Consider the following 17,331-nt stretch of genomic DNA (forward strand, 5'->3'; position numbering starts at 1 on the left):
TGGACTTGGCATCATATGAGGCAAGGCAGGATGGAAAGTGAACGGTACCAGTTGCTCTGTGTATGAGATTGGAGACTTTTATGGATATATTTATATAAGGAGTTTAATAAACTGGAAGTCAGGGTCCTAAAGTAAGGTTCACAACTCACTTGTAACATGCCAGGAGGTCAAGTCTTCCATTCTTCAGCATTAGAGACCAATGAACCCCCTATACTGGCAATTTCATAAGAACATACTGTTTCAAAAATGTTCCAACTTTCTAATCATCTTATTGTCACACTTTGGTGCTTTTAACCATCCACAACTTGCAAAATTATATTCTTGTGTGAATAATTTTAGTAAGGGGGTAGCAGCAAGGAAACTGAATTCTGTTTTAAAAAAATCCCACTTAAGTCTTACTTCTGCTGGAAAAGTTTGTTTGTTTTTTATGTAGCTGTGGTGTACTCAGGGCTTTTTTTTTTTTTTTTTCATTATTGCATATGCAAAATCCAGACCTGCGGAACTGTTCCATGTGGTGAACAGTCTGCTAAACCCAGACTGTTTTGCCTGAGTGGCAGATTTCCATACACCTCATTATGAGTTTGGGATTTTTTTGATTTATGTAGGCTCTGTTCCTTCAAAGGGATGTATGATTGTAGATCTTTATACCTACCTAAGTGATTTATTATCAAGTACTGAGGAAAATAAGAGGCCAGATCCTGTTGGAGAGCAAGAGACTTGTTTTGCAGAGAAGAACTTTTCTTTCTTTCTTTCTTTAGTGTAATTTGTCATGGAAAGAGCATGTAAACAAGAGGCCGCACAAAGTAACTTAGCTCTTGAAGCTTTCTGATGGTGTCCAAGATGGTTCTGGATGGTTAGTGAATGATGTCATCCACGGTGTGTAATGCAAATTTTGATTTGGTAAGGAACTATTAAGAAAGATTTAGGTCAGTATTGCTAGAAGGAAGTAGCATGGCCTTTGTCTAGTCGTTGCCTTATACAGCCTGATTTAAATAAGTGTTAGATGTTTTCACACCAAAGAAGCCATTATCCTGAGTAATAGCAGGTGTGCTTCTGTCTTCTGTCCTTTGATAAAGGCAAATAGTTAAGCAGCCTAAATACATCTCTGAAGTTACCTTATTTCTGTGGATTCCTACCATTCAGAATATCCAGTGTATGCATGGACAGAATTAATATCCTTGTTTTTGTCATTTCCTACTGGGCATGAACGATATCATAGAATATAATCATAAACCAACATATATTGGCATGAAGGAGCTTATCTGGCCAAGCCACTCCTCAGTGCAGGGCCAGCTGAGCTTTGAGCATCTCTGAGAACAGAGCACCACTGAGCCCCACTTCAGAGAAGCCTTTGACTCCATCATCTCTATAATTTTCCATTACATAAGTGAAGGCATCAACATGCCTTCATCCTCCCTCCTCGGTATTCCCCCTCTGCAGTGTTCTCTGAAGACTGAATAAACCCATTTCTTTCAGCATCTCCCTTACATCGTCATGTACCTGATAATCTTTTTGACCCACCACCCCCTTGATCTAGTAGATTAACATCTATGTTCTGTTGGGAAGCCTAAACTAGAGTAGATGATGTGATTGATATTTGCTTTTGGCCATCTATGACTCCTCAGTCACAATTATTTTGATTATTCTTAGCTGGTTTGACTGAAGGTGGGTTTTGGAATAGCTGAGGACTTCGGCTTCTCTTCTCCCCCACTAACAAGATATGTGGATCACAGTACTCCACATCATACTGATGAGGGCTAAGAAACAGAACTGTTCACAATGAAAAAGCTATTTCCTGAGAGAATGTTTTGCATTAGTGATACTCTTGATTTAACTGGGTCTAATTAAGAGTGATACTCTTAATTTACAGTGTGGTCATGGTATAACCTGTTCTTATAGATGGTATCACTCAATACTTTTTATTATCACCACAGCATAAAATGTACTTCTTCTTGGCTCTCTGACTTCAAGAATCAGGAAAGAGGACTGTGCAGAAATAATCTCCAAATCCCAGAAACTGTACATGTGATGTATTCTTAAATATAATTATTTTTCTAGTGCACTTGGAGGCTCATCTGCCCTTCACATCCCAGCCTTTCCTGGTGGAGGTTGTCTCATCGACTATGTACCCCAAGTATGCCAGCTGCTAACAAACAAGGTAAGCTGCCGCAGGCAATCAGTTTTCCTTTACCTTATGCACTGTACTGCATTTCCAGAGACACCATTATTGTTCTGCCAGATATTCTTAAGCAAGGCATACTTAAGCTGAACTACATAGGGAATATCTTCTTGGTAAGAGCTGAGCATCTAAGCACAACATTGAATAGAATAACTCCTTTAGGTAAACAAGTGAGTTTGGGATCAGATCCTGGTGCAGATTTTTTCTTACTGCGACATGTTATGATTTAGGATAAAATGGTATTGTATTTTACAACATGGCATTGTATTATACTGGTTTTTAGTAAATAACAGATGTGTAGTTTGCATATTATTGTTCTAGTTGCAAGTTCTCATACCCCAGTCATTATTGCAGATTTTGAGTACTTTCCGTGATTTTTCTTCTCAGATGTTTCCTCCAGATGAACTGAATCAGCAGTTTCTTTGGATGTTTATACAGTAATAGCTACTTAAGGTTGCTGAAAAGGTTGTGTTCCAGTCAGCTTACTGTTTAAACAAAAAAGAGCAATTATAGTATTTTGAAAGTTTCTCCATTATTTAAGTATAATTTTCAAAAAAAAGCTTAGGGGTCAACATGTAGAAATTTACCTCTTACAGACTTCCTATTTGTATATTATTTTTACCTTCAATTGCCTAAATTAAGAAAATAATTTTATCTTTTATAAAAGTTCTTCAGAATGTGTTTCCATAATTATGTTGGAATCTATCATTAGAGTTGTTTTTGTTGTGGTTTTCTGTTAAAATTACTTTCTGTTTTTAAAATCTGCAAGTACACCGGGCTGTTTTTATCCTGTCTTAGACAAAGTCACTTAAGCAAACTTATTGTATGTTTTCCTCTTCCCAGAATAACATTTCAGATCCTACATAAAGCCTTCAAAATAGTCTTAGTGTTTTATAAAATACAGTGTTTCAATTTATAAATAGAATTTAGGTTATACAAGACAGCTGTCAGCAATGGTTTTATCAGGACTTTTTCAGTAATTTTAGGGAAACATTTGCCAGCCAAGGAATTCTAGTATTGCCATAGCCAAGAAAATACTCTTCCTGTTCTTTCCAGTGGGGGAGAAAAGGTTCCTAAAATGCTAGGTTTTGTTCTAGAGGGCTAAGGAGTTTACACAGGGAATCACACACAGAACCATACCATACCATACACACAGAACTGTACCATGGTAGAAATACCATAAGTACTTCCAAGTCTCCAGTTGAAAACCAGATGTCCTTGCAGGCTGATGACACATGCATTGTTTTTGTTATGGGTCAATCCCTGCTCACACTGTTCTCCTAAGTGATGCTATCCAAATCAACAAGAAAACATACATGGTGTGAGGAGATTTTTGCCTTTAGTCTCCAAATTTAGCATTGTTGAATTTTGTCTGTGCCAGGATGGAAGTCTTTCAAAACCAGAATGCCTCAGAAACTGCTGTTCACAATTGAGTAGGTGGCTTCCTGAGTCAGCATGAAACCAGTGAAAGAGCTTAGGGTTCAGAAGATTTTGTTGGAGTTGCAGTCTTCAGAAAACACCCAAGATTGGTTGTTCAAGATATTTAATTTTTTCTTCTCTTTTATAACCAGAATGTTATTTTGACACTTAGCCTACTGTCAGTTCAGATAACTGATTTGCCTATCACAGACTCAAAACTTCAGAAAGGCAGCGCTGAGCATTTCTTTCTTTCAGTCTTTGTCGTGTGCAGTTAAACAGTGCTTCAATCTATTGTGAAAGTCTAAGTTTCACTCAGATGTGATTGAAGAGATTTCTTTACAAGATATTTTGTGCGCAAGATCCAGAGTTTGTTTTAAAGACGTTTTAGGATTCTTTGGGGAAATCATGCTAAATGTAGGATTCAGAACTACCATGTCAAACATAAATCTTCCTTAAGAAGAAATACATGACAAACTGGGCTGTTGGTTTTTTAATCTTTTTATAGCTCTGGATTTGTTTTCTTTCTTTTTTAAGGTACAATATGTTATCCAGGGATACCATAAGAGAAGAGAGTACATTGCAGCTTTCCTGAGTCACTTTGGAACGTAAGTTTTCTTCTGATGCGTATTTTTCTGTAGTGTGGGGGATACTTATTTTCTGCATATGGTTTGTGGTTGTGTGGCTGCTGTCCACTGAATGAGATGTAATCTAGTCATTTTTCACAGAATTATGTGTACAGATTGTCTCTCTGCAGCAATGCTGGAATGTACTTCAGCATTATTTCACTTCTGTGCTAGTGGCCAGTCTGAGTTTTCTAGAGAATAGGTGTTGAAGGGAAAGGGACAGTAGGGATTTTCCTTGTGCAGAAGAAATGTGTTTGTTTCTGAATAAATTAATTAAGGGGTCTTACACTAATAGGCAGTGACTGAGATGGGAAAATGGAGAAGCAGTTGTGGTCCCAAGCCTTGCCAGAAACCACTGCTCAATGTAAATGCAGGACTGGGAGACCAGCTGTTCCCACCAACAACCAATATTTTGTCTCTCAGGAGAAGAGGCTCTTGGGTCATTTTGCATTCCTGCAGATGAAAGGTGCATGGCCAGACATGATGACACATGAGCTCCACAAATGAATTAATCAGGGCTACCATGGCACTGTGAAGGGTTGGCACTTTGGTTTCCTGTCTCAATTCTGACTTGAGCCAGAGTCCAAGCCTTTAGCTAATCGTGATGAGGGGTTTCTGCTTCCAAGGGGTGATGCCAATGATGTGGATATTCAAGAGCCCTTCAAATCTCAGGTCTCTCAAGTGAGGTTAGGAAAACAGGTGGCTTCTAGCGTGCACCCAAGTTTAGTACAATGATAAATAGGTAACAGTAACTTCAACTGGACATATGAATAGACAGTTAGTGCAAGCCTAATCTTTATCAAGACATTTCCTTTTCTTCTGAGGAAACGGTATTATAGAAATGACCATGTGTGCCTACGACTATATGACATTTGCACTGTGGTTCATGGGTTCTGATACTGCTTCAGACTTAGAGAATACCAGCTTCTGGTATGGCTGAAACTTTTAATCCATCTATCAAACAAATATTCTACATGGAATTTTTGTTATGATCTCATGTTTTGTATTTTTTATATATTCTCTTCCCAATTTTCAAATTTAAGCTCTTCTCAGCCTGCTTATTTTCAGTTTTACTCTCTCACTCACTACAGAAATGAAAAATAGTCTTAATTTGATAAAATTACAGGGAATTTGCGTGTCTACGTTTTTTATTGATTTAGAACTGCAGGTGTGGTAGCAGGTCTCCTTTCATTCAAAAGTGTATTTTAAACTGAAAATGGCCTTTCTTTGGGTAAAAATCTCCAATACCACAACATGGGTAAGACAATTACTAAGATTGAAAGTTTAATCTAATTTACAATTAGCTAGAAAATTGTAACAGTTAATTTAAAAAAAGCAAATCCTGGAAGTTTCTGAACAAACAAACAAAAATAACGATCCCTGTATTACAAAATTTACATATTCATCATCCAGTATTTGGAGATAAAACTTGTAATTTTTTTTTTTTTTTTTTTTTTTTTTTTTTTTTTTTTTTTTGTTTATTTTTTGTTGATAGTGGTGTGGTGGAATATGATGCAGAAGGATTCACAAAGCTTACTCTGTTGCTGATGTGGAAAGATTTTTGCTTCCTTGTTCACAGTGAGTAACACTTTGCCTCAGGCATAAATGTCTATCTTCTGAAGATACAAGTTCAAAAGGGAAAATGTACAATTACAGGAAACAATTTAAAAGTTTTATCTATTTTTATCCAGTGCTTAATCTATTTTTGATGTGACTTAGGAAACACAAAATCTCAGTTGTATTTAGAGCAGGAGAGAGGATTCACACAAATAGTGAAATGTTGGCTTTACAGAATGCTGAAAGGGTCTTGGGAAGGTTTTCTGGTAATTTGATTCAAGATTAAGTTCACTGTTGTAACTTTGCTTTCCAAAAGAGTTAGTGAAAAGGACTGTTACTATACTCAACCCAGGAATACCTAAAATCATCTGTAACTGTCAGGAATTAATGCATTGATAACAACTTTAAAGACACTTTATATAGAGAAAATATATCTCATAAGAAATAACAGCATGTTGTCATTAGGATCCAAAACTTATTCCTAGACTGAAACTGTGGGCAAAACTGTCTTAACAATATAGCTAGGTTTGCTGTAATTTAAAATTTTTAAATAAAGTTTGTATTACTATCAAAAAGACATTCTAAATTTAAATATGTAGGAATTACTCCATGTGGAAATTAGTAAATGTGGCTTTGATACTGCCTTTTGCGCATTGCCTTAAGTTTCATCTTCTGTTTTTCCTTGTGGTAAGGTGAAATTCACAGATATCAAAGATATTTTGATCTGGGGAAATTCAGTCATGTAACTCTTCAGATTTGATTGTTACACTTCTTATTTATGTTTAAAATGATTTTAAACATTTACATTGCAATATGGGCAGCTGCAGCGTTAGTGTTTGGTCACATTCTAGCACTGGGATCTTTCATATTACATTTTTTATTGTGGGCTAGCTTTTCGTGTGGAAAACTCATGCTGTCTTGATGACACCATAGGAATTTGTCCCAGAGTTCTTAATGCAGAAAATCGGGATTCCCGTAGCTCAAACAAGTCCTTCACCCTTGTTTTGTATTGGAGATCATAAAAAATGGTCTCACTAATCCCTTTTCTTCTATGTCCTAAGATTACCTTACCATACATACATTAATGATCTTAAGAGGTCTAGAAAATTCAAACCTAAAATTAAAACACTTCCATCATGTTATCATAATTTATGTTGGGGGAAAAAATAGAATTGAAGTGATATCTTTGGGCAAATTATCCTCATGAAGTTTTTATTTACATTTCAACTACAGTGGAGAACTGGTCACTGGACAATTGTCTTCTATGAGACGACACTTCTTTATGTACAGCCTTCCTGAAGATTTCCTACCTTTCTTACTCCCCATCATATTTGGGTTAATTTAATCAATGTTAAAATTCCTGTGGATTTGATTTGTGCCGTGAGATAATACTCCTTAATACATGTTGAATCACTTAGATTTCAGGGGAATCAAAATTCAAATTTCTGCTAAATAACAGAGCAGGTTTTAACTGTGTAATATTCATAGTGCTCAATTAAACTGGCATGAAAGCTACAATTATAACTGAATAGTTTATCACTATGTATTAACCCTATGGCCTTAGAAATCATACAGTGGCTTAGCTCTGTAAGCCATTGCATCACTCTCTTGTTGAACAATTCAGTGCAAAAGCATTTCAGGTCCATGCACTGAAGGATATTGCAATGAAAGGACCGAAACCTGCACTTCATTTCCTGAGTGAAGTAATGTAGGCTTTCATCTCCTAACCACTGACATAACTATGTATATTATGGTTGAATATTTAGCAAGCGTCTAATAAAATGTCTGGGAGAGATAGCAATAAGCTGAAAACTGTTCTACTTTATATATTTACTATAGTATGTATATAAAGTATTCAGAGGAGAGTAAATAGGTCAGTATACAGCAAGGACTGTGGCAAATCAAATTAAAGGAACCATAGTAAATTTTAGTAGCATCAAAATTTTGGTTAAAATTTTAAGTTTGAGATTGAGATTTAGGTGAGATTTATAAACCCTAATATGAGTTGTATTTCCTTTAGAACATGGTTTAAGAGGTTTCCAAAATAACTTTGGTATTGTTTTGCAACTGTTTGCATTGTGAGTTACAAACTTGCTTGCACACTAGGGAGCAAAAAATCATTAGAACTACATTAAAATTACTCAGAATAATTTTATTGAGTAAAGTGGGTTAAAGAGGTGAGAAACAGAAAAATAGTTCTGAACTGCTGAAGCCAAATAACCTTAGGACAACTTCAAATGCTAAAAAAAAAAGACTAGTGCTGTAGTTACAGAATGAAGAGCAGAGTCTACCCACTCTGCCTTAAAACACTGAGGAGCTACCTAGTTGCAAACTTAATCATTAGACTAATGAAGCTGCTGGAGTTATTATATTAGATCAAAGACTAGTCAAAGGAACTGTTTCTTTAGTGGTTTAGTTTTAAGAATTAATCAAGTGCTTTCAAATATAAGACAGAAGAAATAAACATTTAGAGAAGTTCATGCGTCCACATGGGAAAGGAAATCGTTAATCAGGCTTACTGCTTTTGATACTGATACTGTTTATGAGTAAGTCCCAGTATGAAGCTTTGTAAGTAAACTTCAATGGACTGCTCACTTTTCAATAGACTTTCTCTTCTTGTTTATAAATCAGCTATGATTAGTTTTTGGAGACAAAATATTTCCTTGTATTCTTTTTCCTGTATACAGTTTATAAATTTATACCATATATAAATTAGAGTATCGTTTAGGTTGGAAAAGATCTTTAAGATTGAGTCTGGCCATTGATGCAATAACAAATCAATATTAGATAAAAACACAAGTTGCATTATCTATGCATAATTAAGAATTAAGTAGCGTGATTGTTACAAACACAAGAGTAGAACTCTGAAGCAACCTGTATTTGGGCTTTTCAAAGATAATTTTTATCTTGCAAGATTTTTAGGTTATCAGCACGAAGGAGATGAACAGAAACTGGACCAGTTTGCAGTAGCAAATGAAGCAATGCTTGTATTAGTGGTTGTTTAGGATGTCTTGAAAAGGAGGAACATTAAACTAAAAAGGGTTAGTTTCACTGAACAGTATTTTAGGGGGTGGAGAATGTTGAAGGCTGTAAGCATTAATATTTCCAGTTTGTTTGGGATCTCAGTCAAGGTGAAGCTGGTTGGGAACATTTGCTGGAAGTGACCTTGGCTGACTGTGAGGGATTTCAGTTTCTGTGTGAGTAGTGCCACTGACCCAGGAGTTCCAAAGTGCTGGTCATGTAAAAGTTTAATTGGTGATCATTCTTGCTATGGGGATGCCAACTTAAGTAGCTTTTTGTCCACCTTTTAACTTGTCTGTGCATTTAGGTGGTTGTGTCCATTAGAGGATAGATCAGAAACAGGCAGCGTCCCAGCAACAAGAAAGTTTTCAAACAGAAGAGAGAAGCAAGCAAGGGACTTAGAGCATTAATTGGCCAGGAGGAGACTATACCTATATGACCATCTGAGTATCAGCCTTTGGGTGGACACCTGCTTCTGGATTCAGGGTTTTTTGGTGGACGTTACCAAGACCAGCTTTTGATGCATTCTTGTTTGGATATTGCTGTCTACACACGTTTGTCAGTATTTTCAAGAAAAGTAATGGAAAAAAGCCTTTTCTACCTGAGCCATGTCCAAAAAAAAATAGACCAATTTTTGAGTGGAATATTTACGTTAGATTGTTTCTGTGAGCTTTTATCTAATGAGGTGTTTTAACTTTCTTGTATAGTGCTGTTATTTTATTCTTCTCATTGTTCCTTAAATGAAAACGGGAATTTATGGCTCGGAAAACTAAAGAAGGTTGAAAGAGAACATGACCATGTGAATAACAGGGTGGTATCTGGTCCTGTCAGGAATGCAGGATCGTTCAGTAGAAATGCCAAGCATAACAAAATAAATGTTTCAGGGGTCTAGAATGCAAAGTTCAATACTGATCAAAACAATCTGTAAATATTGTATAAGGCTGTAATTTCATTCTTAAATGAGAAACTGTACATTAACAAAGCCCCGGTGATGTAAAAGTGGCTAGAGGAAATCAAATTTGGATCTTATGCTTGGGAATAAGCATAGAACTGTCTTTCTTTTGGCGGTCTTTTCCTCTGACTCAGTACTTTCAGTTGGTTCCATGTATTTCTTTGAATCTGGTCTTGCATGTTTCTGAAAGCATGTTCTGCCTACAGCAAAATATAGCCTGGGCTGGCCAGGTTTCTTCAAAACTTTGTACATGGTTTCAATCACTCAAAGCAAAGCCTTCTCTGGGACATCTCCTGTGTAGTGAAGTGTGTCTTGCTTACTGAAGTCAATGAAAACTGCAGGTACACTGCTGTGCTGTGGATCAGGCAGTGTGATGGAAAAGTAGCCTGAGTCACAGGCACACGGTTCTGCACTAAACTAGGCATGGGCTTAGACAGGGGCTAATCACAGGACTGAATTGTAGCATTGGGAAAATTAATGAGTGTTTTGCTGATAATTTTTCTCCATGGTGCATTTTTCTCCTTTATTTCTAAGGGATCCTGCCAAGTAGATTTAGTTTGAAATTTTTTATTGAAAGCTGGTAATTTTATTTTTGACATTAAGAGTACTTTAAACATTCTGTTTCTTTGATTCCACCTTGGATATTTACTTGTATGTGAGCCAAATGAGATTTTTTTTTAATAGGTATTCATAATGGATGCAAGCGAATCTGAAAAGTGGTTTTCTTTTCCTCTTTTTCTGTTTCTCTAGGTTCATTTTGTTTTCATGTCACTCAGTATAAGCTAGATGTAAGTTCCTTGTTGTAATTGCAGAAAAGGGGAGAATGGACAGCAGACAGCTCATAAAACTTGGTATACGGACAGCAACAAACAGGAAACAACAGTTGTGGTACTAATTAAGCTTTATAAGAGTCTTTTAGATGGCCTGATGTGGTGGACTGGCAAGGTATTTTAAAATGTCGTTTTGCTGTGGATATTACTTTTTTAATTTCTGAGAAACACATGTATTTGCCACAGTTTTAAAACTGTAGTATATTGCGGCAGACATTAATTGACATTCTTCCAGCAACTACAAGCACTTTAACAAATGGACTGAAAGGTTTTGTAATAACTTCTTACAAAATTGCACTTGTCAGAAAAGTGGACTGTTGATTTTTCTTACTTTTATCCAGAGTATAACTATTATGTGCCCAAGTATATGACAGATAACTGAAATTCTCAGTAAAGATACTTGACATGGAAAAAGGGTATAAACCTATTTTATTCACTCAATTTTTGAGAAGAAATAATTAGATCACAAAAAGTAATTGACAGGAGCAGGACTTAAGTACAAGTTGTGGTGTTTATTCTTCTTACTCCATGTCTGGTTTGTGTCTACATGCTTTGGTAATTCACAGATAGTTTTTCTCTAAGATGAGAACTGCTTTAAAGGTGTGAAATACAGCAAGTTCAAAATTGCTCATAGTAGCAAGTAGAAAGCAGATATCTTGTTTTCAGTCCAGAAAGGACATGATGAGCAGGGGTTTCATGGATGAGTCCAGGGTTCAATACCAGGCAATGCTTTCAGAAAAGAAACAGGATGATACACAACACCACAGGATTATTAGAGATATGAAATTTCTGGAAATGAGAGCTGCATCAGGATAAGAAACATTTTCTGAATCATTCTTCCCTCTCTTTCCTCCTTCTACGCAATGACAATTACTTTGTCACCAAAACAATTCTTTTCTACGAATCCATATGTGACATAGCAATAGCACACAGAGGCAAGTGCTGAATACCTTTAATGAAATAGATAAGTATAATTCATTTTGGAATAATAAGGAATATGCCTTGGTTTAGAGATGGACCTGGTCACAAAGATGCATAAATGTCAAAATGGGGGAAGGAGGGAGTGCTTAAGCTGCTTTTCTGCCTCCTTTGTCAGCAGTCCCCATGCCCCATTCAGCAGCAGTCCTGTCTTTTCTCTAGTCATCCTCTTGCTGTTCCTGTAGCAGCCCATCTTGTTGTCCTTAACTCACCTTGCCAGATTCAATTCTAGGTCAGCTTTGACATTCCCAGTCCTGTCTCTGCATGCTCAGGGAGTGTCCACATTTCCTGTGATTCCTTTTCACATTTGAGTTTTATCAGGAGTTCCTTGCTCATCCATGTAGGCCTCCTGCTGCTAGTGTTTGCCTTTCTGCTCAGTAGGATAGACAGTTCTTGAGCTTGGAGGAGGTCATCATGGACCCAACTTCTCGCCAGAACCATTTATCTCATAGGAATCTTCCATGGGAGGAGCAAGATCCCTGAACAGCGTGAAGTCTGCTCCCTGAAGCTTAGGGGTGTGATCCTGATATTTGTCTTACATCATCCTTAAATGGTGATTCACAAAAAAGCACCAAAAATGGCTGGTGGTCTAGAAAGCACGTCATAAAAGAACATGTTCCACAAAGTTCTTCAGATCATTAAGAAGCAATAGAAGGATAAGCTTTTAGAACTGTGTAAGGTGGCTTGAAGAGTAAAAGTGGTAATTGTGATGTTCAGGAGTGGAAAGATGCAATGGCCCTGTGCCTCAGTTAAAAATAACTGGAGTGATTTAGTTGGCTAGTTGGGCCAGTTGGGTTTACACTGGGTTGGGTTTTGAAAGCTGCAAGCCTGCAAGAAGTGAAGGTTGAAAGAACAGGATAGCAGGTATGGCAGCAGAAGGTCCTCTTGGCCTGCAGGATAATGTCACACTGACCACAGGTGAGAATGAAGTAAAATAGTTTCCTTTCAAATCCCAGGCAGCATTTAAAACAGAAAAAACAACTTATTTGTAAGCCTCATAATCTTAATAAAATGTTGGTGAGAGAAGACAATGGTTTTGCACATCTGCTTTTCAGGTAAAAACATGGTTTAGAAGTCTTCTGTCCAGTTGGAAGGTAACGTAAAACTTCTCAGCAATTAGTAGTGTATCTCTGCTCAGAAAGCAGAGGAGTATTTTTTGCAGTGATCACCAGCCTGTGCCAAGAAAGGGCATGGCTTCCTTTTTACACCCATAACAACTGCATTTAAGTTTCAAGCTTCAAACAATTCAGACGGAGAAGAGACAGCTTTTAGTCACATCAATCTCATCAGCACTTAGAGAAGTTGCTATAGAAACTGTAACAACAGAAACAATAAAAGGAAATAAAAATGGAAGGAGGAGGGAATGAAGATCTTTGAGAATTTAAAGTAAAAAAAAAAAAGAAAAGAAGTAAATAGCTGAAGCTGGTTATAAGTAGCGTTTTTCTTAAATAAGATAAATGTGATTACAGAAATTAGAGAAGGAGAAGACCTGTAAGGCCATTATGCCATTTCTTTGGGATCAGTATAGGATTGTGAGATATTCCACAGGATAGTTTTTGGAGGCAGTCCAGTCTTGCTGTAGAAGTCCAATAAGCATATGACATAGGTGGGGTGGGCAATGACACTCAAAAGCAAAAAGATGTTATAAAGCTGTTTTCGGATTAAATTATAGCTCTTTAGCATGGTCTTGGACCACATAGCTGGAAACTGCTTGAAGAATATCTTGATTTGATCTGATACTTAGTTCCTCTGTAAAACGAAACCAATAGTTAGATACTCTGTCTGCCACACATGACCGTAACTTCAGTCATTTCAAGTATTTTTATCACCTTTTTTTTAAATGCTGGTTTGTATGAAGGATGGAATAGTTTTAAAAATGTTACAGGTTCTAATAAAGACATGGGATATTTTTACAACCATATAATAATGCCTATGTTGAAAAAAAATTTAAATAATTGTAATCATAAATCTAGTTGCTACTGGTGCCCAGATTGTATTATAGCTCCCCTATCTGTGGAAGGAGAACCACAAGGTGGATACAGAAATGTCATGCAGTCGTCTGCAAATAAAAGTGGGTTACATTATATTTAAAGAAACCCAAACAGACAAAACCAACTAACAAAGCAAAACAAAGAAAGCTAATTAAACAAATCTACTCTGTAATGTGTCGAAATAATTTAATCCATCACAATTCATTGTTTCCATTTTGCCTACAGTGGTTTGTCTTTTATTGTTTAGTATTGTATACTCTGTTAATGGAGTAGTTGTTTCGGGGTTTTTTGGAGTATTTACTTATATTTCTATAGTATTTATTTGGAAGTATTTTGCACATGTCATCTTACTCATTTACTATACAAGTGTTGACTTTGCCAATGGGGTGGATATTTCCCATAGCAAGGGCAGACCTAATTATTTCAAAACCAGCTGTGATTACCAACACACCCAGAATGCCATAAGTATCTCAGCTAAAATTCCATAAACAGCTTTTCCATTCAGATTTGAAATTTTGAAATGTTGATTTCAAAATAGCATCTTCCTGCAAATAACCTGTTTTTCTCCAGAAGGGATGTCAGCCCTAATAATATTTAACAAATTCAAATTCCTGTGACTCTGTTAACCTCTGTTAACCTAACCTAGCTCTCTGTTAACATAAAGTCCCACATTAATGCCATTGATATGTTATTTGTCATCCTTGCTTTCTCATTCCTGCAAGAATAAATCATCACACGCCAAAGCAGGATAGCTGTGGCATTCAGTAATTCTTTGTGTATTTTAAGCCAAGTTCTCCCTTTCATTTTCTGCCAGTAGAATGTAGGCCAAAGGCCTTCAGCACAGACGAGTCCAGGAAAGATTCACTAGGCAACATAGCCTGAAATCCTGCCCTGAGGAGCTTTCTGCTAGACACTGCAGCCTCCAAAGTGCTTGTGGCTAAATCTATTTGGATTTCTCCGTAGGTACCATGATCAATATGATTCCTGAAAGGCCTTCTGCACTGGAATTTTTATGTAAAAACTGTAGAAAGCTCTTTTTCCTTGAAGTTAAGTAAAGATTTTTCACCCATTGTACAAGCTGTCTGAATCGGCTTTCTCATGGAAATCATGTCAAAAAAACCTAGTAGAAATCTTCTTTTAAAACAGGGCTTGAGAGATGTGTAAGTGGTACTGTGTAATATGGTATATGTATTGTCATCAAGTTGCTCTGTAAATTCACATGGGTCTCATCCACATCATCACAAGAAAACTGCAGAGCTCTGAGTTCAAGGAACTTTTCAGTTTGAGGCCATGCATTCAAATCCACTGTTTTTCCCAGCAGTGTGAGCTCAACTGCATGTAAGGCAGGGAGAATGTGAAATTCAGTGAACCAAAAAAAGAACAGCCAGAAAGATGATGAATATGTACTAATAAGAGACAGAAATGCAGTTCTGGAGCCTGGAATATGTGTTTCCTGTTTCCATTACTTACTTCTTCAGAAGTACTTGAGTGCTGAGGCAGTCTCTTGCCAGAGCTGGATGATAAGTAAGGAGTGAGTCAGGGAATTTTGGGAAGAGAATGACTAGCATCAGGCTAAGATTTTTCAGTGTTCTCTGGAGATTTGAGTTTGGCATATCCTTCTTGGTTTTCTGGTGAAATAATTTAAACAAAACCTCTCACATGTCCAGTAATCATTGATTCTGAAGTATATCCAACAGCAGTCAGCATTGGAAGGACTTGTGTTTGGCTATATCAAGTATTACCTACTAGTAAGTCTCAGAAGAATTGTATCCCACAGGCTGGCAATTAGCATAAATAGGCAGGTTGACTGTTCTGTCCTTGTTCCTTCATTCCTGATCTGGAATCCCTAAAGAACCTCTCAACTCGTGAATGGGCTGTGAAACCATTTTTTAAATATTTTACGTACCTAACGTCATTTTTATGATGATTAGAGTCATCACATTGAAAAGCTCATGCAGAAATGAACACATTTAATTGGAGCAAGACTTCAATGTTGTGCAGTAAATAAATGTGGAGGGAGAGGGTCTGTCAGATAGGAGAGGCCAGAACAGTGTCTCCTTTGGCCAGCTCTGTGCAGCCTAGGACTGTTTAGAACTGGGAACAATCCTGTGTTATCTTCTGTTTGAAGGCTGCTCCATAAAGCAAGTACAGATTGAACTAAGGTTGTGCAGGCCATGAAATCTTGTCAAAGCAGAAATCTCAACAATGAAATATCCAGATCACCCAGTGTTCATGAGTGCAAAACAAATTTCAGGTGCAATAAACTGCTGCAGAATCAAGGATCCCAAAGGTTAGTAAGATAACCAGAATGGTAGCATCCAGGGATTAAAATGATGAATTCAGTGAGTAAATGTTGGCTTTTGTGAAAACAAATACCTAGATTTATCCAGTGCCATACAAAGGATAAATAAACCTTTTCCCTAGAACAGAGGAACAGTATATGGAAAATTTTTAAAATGTTACCACCTAGAGTGCTTTGAAATATATTAATGGTCACCATGCATTTCAAGCATGGTTTTGTTTTCTCATCTCTTTTTCTCCAGTGCTTAAAGGTGGAAAGGAGGGCACTGTGGTAAACCTGCCCTTTTCTTCTGAGCATTTTTCCTTAAGAAAACCTGTAGCAGCACCAGTACATGCTTTTTCTGAGACATTCCTTCCGCATTTCATATCCTGTTGAGCGAGTTGTAAAATTAGATGCTAAGGATACTATTTTAAAGTTAATAGGATAGTCAAAATCAACTCTGTAGTTGTTGACATAAGCTTAACAAACTAGGTAACCTGTTGCAGGCCACAGATTGCTGTTTTTTAAAAAAATGAACACTTCAACCTTACAGATGCATTGCACAGTTTGTTAGTTATTAATAAACCAAGATTTTGGCTTTAAGATAACTATGTTTTGAATATATGTATGCATTAAATACTAAGTCAAGAGAAGCAAATTTGTGTGTTACTTCTAGATAGTTTCTTATGTTTCAAAAAGAGAGCAACTTCAACTATTTATAAACTGTAATTAAGTTTCTTTACAACATGACTCATTCTCAACAAGCAAGTCCTTTTTCTTCTGCTTTCTTATGAACTGTGTGGGAAAATTAGGGTTCAATCAGTGAAGAATTTACTCAATGCTTAATTACCCATAAACAGCCCTCCAAGTTCTGCTCATGTAGAGCTTGCATAAAGACATGATTTTCCCCACACTATGGCTGTCTAAAAAATGATCTGTAAATTGTAATGTAGGAGAAAGCAGTGTTTTACCGGATTCTTTCTCCAGTCTGCTCCTTTGAGTTCCTCTTACATTAACAGTGTGATGCTTAGGAGAGCCAAAGTAAGAAGTCATCAGATTTAAATTACTTCGAGCATGGAACTAAATTAGAAAGCTTTACTTTCCTGAATGAGCTAATTGTTTAAATTTTCCAAAGGAAATGTTTCTATTTCTGCTAGAGAAGGGGTAAATGGGACTTCCTCTGACATAATTTTCATTTTGAATCTTGAGTTTGACAGCAGCATTTTTACCCTCATAACCAAATATTACTGCTTAACTGCATGACTTGTATAAGCTTGCTAGTTGAAGTGACTCACTTACGCAGATGAAGTTATTTTTAGGGAGATAATTTGCACTGTTTAGAAGAGAGGAAAAAAGGGAGAGAGAGTCCTACTAAGAGCTAGATCTCTCATTATAGTTTACTGAGCTCGTGAACCCAGCATCCAAGCAAAAGATGACTAAGCAAGGGGTCTATTGGTACTTTCAGGAATTTACAGACATGAGTCATCTGCTTATTTTCTG

The 17,331-nt window shown here is 36.8% G+C and overlaps 1 protein-coding gene across 3 annotated transcripts in view; it reads left to right on the forward strand.

Annotated features, from left to right (window-relative positions):
• The window catches only part of BABAM2 (BRISC and BRCA1 A complex member 2), a 163,800-nt gene that overhangs the window by 121,772 nt on the left and 24,697 nt on the right, over positions 1 to 17,331 (forward strand). For all 3 annotated transcript variants that reach the window (XM_066178460.1, XM_066178459.1, XM_066178458.1), the window contains exons 8-10: positions 2,059 to 2,158; positions 4,133 to 4,203; positions 5,717 to 5,799. In XM_066178460.1, the coding sequence (XP_066034557.1) occupies positions 2,059 to 2,158; positions 4,133 to 4,203; positions 5,717 to 5,799 (254 nt within the window). The remainder of the gene's footprint in view (positions 1 to 2,058; positions 2,159 to 4,132; positions 4,204 to 5,716; positions 5,800 to 17,331) is intronic.

Source organism: Chamaea fasciata, unplaced genomic scaffold, assembly GCF_029207755.1.
Source record: "Chamaea fasciata isolate MVZ Bird 193981 ecotype frontalis unplaced genomic scaffold, bChaFas1.0.hap1 SCAF_3, whole genome shotgun sequence".
NCBI classification, from domain to species: Eukaryota; Metazoa; Chordata; class Aves; order Passeriformes; family Sylviidae; genus Chamaea; species Chamaea fasciata.